Source organism: Grammomys surdaster, unplaced genomic scaffold, assembly GCF_004785775.1.
Source record: "Grammomys surdaster isolate TR1022 unplaced genomic scaffold, NIH_TR_1.0 309, whole genome shotgun sequence".
NCBI classification, from domain to species: Eukaryota; Metazoa; Chordata; class Mammalia; order Rodentia; family Muridae; genus Grammomys; species Grammomys surdaster.
In genome coordinates this window covers 898,892-905,654 of record NW_021604728.1, presented here as the reverse complement: position 1 = coordinate 905,654, position 6,763 = coordinate 898,892, and the positions used below count along the sequence as shown (strand labels likewise).

Here is a 6,763-nt window from a genome sequence, read left to right as displayed (position 1 = left end):
ATGTCCTTGTTATATGTTCGAGCATCTTCTGGGTATATGCCTAGGAGTGGTATAGCTGGATCCTCAGGTAATGCTATGTCCAATTTTCTGAGGAACCGCCAGACTGATTTCCAAAGTGGTTGCACCATCTTGCAGTCCCACCAACAATGGAGGAGTGTTCCTCTTTCTCTACACCCTCGCCAGCATCTACTATCACCTGAGTTTTTAATCTTAGCCATTCTGACTGGTGTGAGATGATGATGTTGGCTTTGGGTTTTTCTCTGTGTTGAGCTGTGTTCCCCTCCTCCTGTCTGTGACTTATCATGACACCATGTTGGATTTTGTCAGAGGCCTTTTCTCTGTCTATTGAGCTGATGATCGTGTGAGTTTTGTCTTTAAGTCCATTTTTGTGGTCTATTACATTTATTGCCTTGTGTAGGCTGAAGCATCCTTGCCTTTCAGGGTTAAGGTCGACTTGATCATGATAGATAACATATGTGTCTGTGTCCAGTTTTCAAGCATTGAGAATTTTTAAATGTATGTTCACCAGGGACACTTGCCAGAAGCTTTCTTTTTGTTGTCCTGCCTCTACCTGGTTTTGGTGTTAGAGTGATTCTGGCTTCATAGAAGGAGTTTTTAAGTGTTCTTTCTTCTGTCCGTCCATCTTCGTCCATCTGTTCCTCCCTCCCTCCTTCCTTCCCTTCTTTGCTTTGCTTTGTTTCTTTGTTTCTTTTTTTTTCTTTTTGACAGGATTTCTCCGTGTAGCCCTGGCTGTCCTGGAACTCACTCTTTAGACCAGGCTGGCTCCAAAGTCACAGAGATGATCCACCTGCCTCTGCCTCCCAAGTGAAGGGGTTAAGGGGATGCGTCCTTCCCCCCATCCCAGCTTCCTTTCCTACTTTAAGGACTGGCTCCACATCTTTGAAAGTCTAGTAGAATTCTGCTGTGCATCCACCTGGGCCTGCAGGTTTTTACCGAGAAGACGTTTTTTTACTCCTGTCTCAGTCTTGTTTGTCTGTTTAGGTTGTTGGTCTCTTTTTGGTTTAATTTTGGTTGTTTGGCTGAATCTAGAAATTTATCCATTTCTTTTCAATTTTCCAGGTTAATAGAGTATGGGGGTTTTGTTTTTTACAATATTCTCTTATATAATTCTGAGTTTCTTTGCTACCTTTTGTAATGTTTTCCTGTTTATTTCTGATTCTGTTGAATTTGGTTCTTCTCTTTCTTTGGGTTAATTGGGCCAATGGTTTATTGATGTTGTTTATCTTAAAGAACAAAGTCTTAGATTCATTAAGTTTGATATATATATATATATATAATTTAATGATATATATATATAATTTAATTATATATATATATATAATTATATAAATTATATAAATTGTGTCCTTGCTGACTTCTTAAATCTAAGCACTCAGAACTCTACAATTCCCTCAGAGGGCAGCTTTCATTGTGTCCCAGAGGTTTTGCTGTGTTGTGTTTTCTTTTTATATTGAGTCCCAGGGATTTTTTTTTTCTGTCTTGATTTCTTCTTTGACCCATTCATCATCCTGTAATGAGTTATTTAATCTTCATGGGTTTGTGCATTTACTAGAGATTCTTTTTGCTGTCAATTTTAAGTTTTATTGCATTATGGCCAGCTGGAATACATGGAATTATTTCAGTCTTTCTGAATTCGTATAGATTTGCCTCATGACATAGGACGCGGCATTTTAGGAAGCTTCCGCTTGCTGCCGCGTAGAACGTGTGTTTAATGATATTTAGGTGGAATATTCTGTAGATGTCCGTCTTGCCCATCTGATGATTCATTTCATTATGATGTTTCTCCCCTTACTTTTCCTGCGGATAACCTGCCCAGCTAGACCCTGAACAATGACCAGCAGAGTCTTGCTGACTGAGTGGAGAGACCGGATGCTGTGTGCGGTGGGGGCTGGCAGGGCAGCGCCTGTGGAAGCCTAAAGGTTGATGCAGTGTGGGTCGTTGTGGCTAGACGAGGCCAGGGTGCTGGTTGTGGGCCCTAGGCTACATCTGCAGGTTGTGGAGGGGATGTGACAGGGAGGGTCGGGTGACTCACCCACAGGATGAGGATGACTAATATTTTTAATTCTTATATACTAGAATTCCATATATTCTCTTAGTCTAGAGTCATGTGTTCTTTTTTTTTTTTGGTTTTTCGAGACAGGGTTTCTCTGTATAGCCCGGGCTGTCCTGGAACTCACTCTGTAGACCAGGCTGGCCTCGAACTCAGAAATCCGCCTGCCTCTGCCTCCCGAGTGCTGGGATTAAAGGCGTGCGCCACCACCGCCCGGCTTCATGTGTTCTTATTAAGTCATTTTTTTTCATTAGCTAGCAAAGACAGCTGTTCTGTGTCAGGTGCTGTGCTGAGTTCTCTGCTCTGTGACAATAAACCACAATCTCACTTTTATCATTATCAGCTCAAGTTTTACTGTGGCACATCACTCACAGAAGTCTAAAGAATTAATTTTATTCTGCAGTGCCTTGTTGCTGGGGAAAGAGCAGGGAGGGCCCCACTTGATGGTCACCTAATGTGGAGCATGCTGTTCAGACATGCCGCCTCATCCTGTGGGCACTGTCAAGCACTAAGTGACAGTACCCAGAGGGTGTGGGGGAACTGTGGAAGGCCCTTGAACCTTCCCTATGCTTCTGAGGAAAGGAATCTCAGAGGCTGTGGGAGGCACTCTGTCTAGTGTTACCATCTCATCTCATTTTGAGTCTCAAGAAAATGAAACAAGGAGAGTCTTCAGCACTGCCATGTCACTTGAGACCACAACCTGCATCTTTAAATGGCATGTGTTGTACACATGTGTGTATGCATGTGCATGTGTGTGAACACGAGTGTATGTGCAAATGTGTGTACACATGTGTGTAGGTTTGTGTGTGTGAACACAAGTATGTTCATTGTGTGCACACGTGTACAAATGTGTCTGCACGTGAGTGTGAGTGTGTGTAACACAAGTTGAGCATGTGTGTGTACACCTGTGTATATAAACATGTATGTGTATATATATATATTTAGGCATTCTGTGAGGTCAGAAGACAACCTTGGGAGTCTGTCTTTGCTGTCTACCTTGAGCATCTGTTGCTAACAGCTGCGTCTGTTACTCAGGTTGGCTTTTTCCCCCAGGGTAAGCCGAATAAAACGTACTTTTCATCATTTTGCTTGATAAACCGTGAAAACATTGATCTCTCAATGAAATAATGGGCGATTGAGTTTTGTTTTAGGCATACAAGGAGTTTTCAAAATTGAAACTATTTAAGATTTTTGTTTCTCATAATACATACCGGAAACCAGTAACTCTAGATATTGTCTCCCTCCCTCAGCAGTAACTCTTACTTTTATAGATACCCAACACATTTATATGTATCAAGTATTTAACACTTATTTTTTATTTTGAGATAGGGTCTCTCTCTGGCGCCCAGGCTGGCCTGAAACACACTGTGCAGATCAGGTTGGCCTCAAACTCTTAGCAATTCTCCTGCCACAGCCTCACTGGGGCCTGGGATTTCCTGGTTGTGCCACCACACCCAAGCTACGTGTGCATATATTATATAATTCAGGGTTTATTTGTAGCTGAGCATCTCTTCAAGACCCGTAGAACCATGGTTATTTCTAGGTGGAATGTATGGCTGGATCCCCCTAAAACGTAACAAGGGTGGGTAATGAAAAAAAAACATCTGCAAACATTGAAGGTGGGAACCGTGGCCAAGGCTAAAGGGAGGGAGCACGAAGAGTGAGTGCGCTTGCGCTTTCGGGTGGGTTACCTTACTGCGCCTGCGCTTTCACTGCTGCCTCTGATTCAAATCCACAGAGACAACAGCCCACGAGCATCTGAGTGTTCATCTCCTTATGGGTTAGTTCTCAGTAGAAACCCGGAATAGTCTTACTTCTTCAGATTACCTCAGCGTGCTGCTACACAAGGCAATAACTGGGTTTTCGTGGAAACATGAAAGTCACCTGCTCTCGTGTTCTCCGAGTACTTGTGTGACAGAAAATGATAGAAGTATATTTTCAGCAGTAGTTTGCCGTCTGAAACTTCATTTAGATCTCATGAATATCATTTGTGAAAATGGTCAAGTGCGTGTTGTAAGAATAGATAGAATTAGAAGCCACTTATTTAGAAACAGATGTACAAAAACCGAGCACATTAATAATGTTACTTAAAAATAGATTTATTTATTTTATTATTTTATATGCATGAGTGTTTTGCCTTCATATATGTCTTTACACTGAGACATTCATTCCATTCTTTCAGTGGATTGTTCTCTATGTACTTGAAAAGCAAACTGTTCTTCACAAAACTGACTTCAAATTATGGTTTAAATTCTAAGTTTCGGGTCAGGGAAATAGCTTAGTTGGCACACTGTTCACCTAGAATGCTCCAGAGCCTTAGTCCACAGTAAAAGAATCCACATAAAGAACTGGGTCCATGTAAAGAAGAGGGTGTGAGGAAACACGGTGGATGGTTCCCGAGGAAGGGCACCTGAGGCTGAGCTATGCATGTTCACACATGTGCACATGCTCACACACACACTGGATGGAGCACACACACGTGCATATACACACACACGTTTACACACATGCACACACACGTGCATATACACACGTGCTCATGCATGCACATGCGTGTGTGAGTGCACACACAAGCACACACTGGAGCACACACATGTGCATATACACACATGCACACACATGTGCACACATGCACACACACATGTGCATATACACACATGTGCACATGCATGCACAACACACTGTATGTACACACATGTGCACACATGCATACACGTGCATATTCACGCACACACATGCACATGGGCTCGAGTGCACACACAAACACACACACTGGAACACACACACAAACAGAATTTAGAGAGAACTCTATAGTTAAACATTTCTCAGTTCTCTGATCATTTCTTCACTTAGCTGACGCTCATCTGGTCATCTGTGTTCACATTGTTTATACCAGTTTAAAACTAACCCCTTAAAAGACACAAAGGACAATAATCTTGTTGTTTTGAAGCAAAGCACACGTATTTTAGGTAACTATTTTAAAACATGTTTGAAACCCCACAAAGCATGTAACTGCAGGTGAAGTGAGTAAAGGGAGACATATATATAGCCACAAGTAGTTTGAAGCCAGCCAGGGCTACACCATGAGATCCTGATTCAAACAACAAGAACAATCCATCAAATACCCCAAACAAAACTACAAGTGTGCATGTGTTCAAACTGATGTCTTAAACATGATGTGTACATGATCTTTTTTGTCAAGTTGACATGAACTAGAGTCACTGAGCAGAGGGACTCTCAAATGAAGACTTGCCTCCCTTAGAAAGGCCTATGGGCATGTCTGTGGGCAGTCTCTTAATTGCTACTTGACATAGGAGGACCCAGCCCACCATGGGCGGTTCCATCCCTAGGCAGTTGGGCCTGAGATGTACAAATAAGGTAGCTAGGCAAGCAAGAGCCAGTGATCAGTGAGTAGCATTCCTCCATTCCTGCGTGTTCCCAGCTTTCCTTCCTGCCTTCTGTTAATAAGGGAACATAATTCATGCACCAAATAAAATCTCTTCTTCCCCAGGTTGTTTTTTGGTCAGTATTCTATCACACAACAGAGAAGCAAACCACAGAATGATGTGACAGGGCACATGATGTGATGACAGGGCACATGATGTGACTGACTAGGCATATACGACAGAAGTTGTATTTCACTCTCCATTGTTAATGTGCCATACTAGGCACCATGGTAAGATATCAGGAAATCTCCAAGCCATCCTTATGGAGGATGTTTCAGATTTGCTCTGCTGCCAAGGATAGTCTTGACCTGTTGTTCCTTCTTCCCCTATCTCTCAAGTGCTAGGATTACAGGATACTAAGGGTGGTTAAGAATGAGAATTTCTCTTGGGCTACCACAGTGACTTTTTGTGGTGCATGGTGGGTGAGCACAGTATCAACTGGGCTATATATAGCTCCAGCCCAAGAACCATGTTTTAAATCCTTTAGAAGCAACATGAGGATCAATGCCAGTGAACAGAAGAGTCAGTGTGTCTGAGAAATGAACAATTTGCGACGTGTAGAAGATGTGAGTTCTTAGTTATGAACCCTTTACCCTGGTTTTGACCCACAGGCATCTCATTTACAGCCCCGGTAAAGAATCCCGGTGGGCACTCTGGACGGCAGTGTAATAAGAAAGAACCTTTCTTCTCTTCCTGTGTTCCCAGGCATACTTCCGACAGGGTGTTGCCCTCCAGTACCTTGGACGTCACGCGGACGCCCTGGCAGCCTTTGCATCTGGGCTGGCTCAAGATCCCAAAAGTCTCCAGCTCCTGGTGGGAATGGTGGAAGCTGCCATGAAGTCTCCCATGAGAGGTAGGTGGGATTCAGGTCTTCAGGTGTGCCAGGAAAGCAGGCACCCGGCCTCCCAGGACTGGAGACCTGCTGGGGTCTGCGGGTGGCTGCTGAACTATCTAATGAGGACAGATGAGCTCACGTCTTTGTATTTAAGTCACTTTCACTGTAAAATTTGTTTTAAGATTCTAAACCATAATACCTCTATCAATAAGTTGATTTTTTTATGAACAGATATAGCCTTTAGAAATAATAAAATAAGAGAAGACATTAAGTGAGGTTTTCCTCCCTCCCTCCTTCCCTCCCTTTCTCTTTCCTCCCTCCCTCCTTCCCTCCCTTTCTCTTTCCTCTCTCCCTCCTTTTCTTCCCTTCCTTCCTTCCTTCCTTCCTTCCTTCCTTCCTTCCTTCCTTCCT

The 6,763-nt window shown here is 43.1% G+C and overlaps 1 protein-coding gene across 1 annotated transcript in view; it reads left to right on the top strand.

The window, feature by feature from the left end:
* Positions 1–6,763, top strand: part of LOC114629401 (tetratricopeptide repeat protein 28-like) — a 249,740-nt gene that overhangs the window by 103,199 nt on the left and 139,778 nt on the right. The window contains exon 2 of the mRNA XM_028777413.1: positions 6,223–6,370. Within this exon, the coding sequence (XP_028633246.1) occupies positions 6,223–6,370 (148 nt within the window). The remainder of the gene's footprint in view (positions 1–6,222; positions 6,371–6,763) is intronic.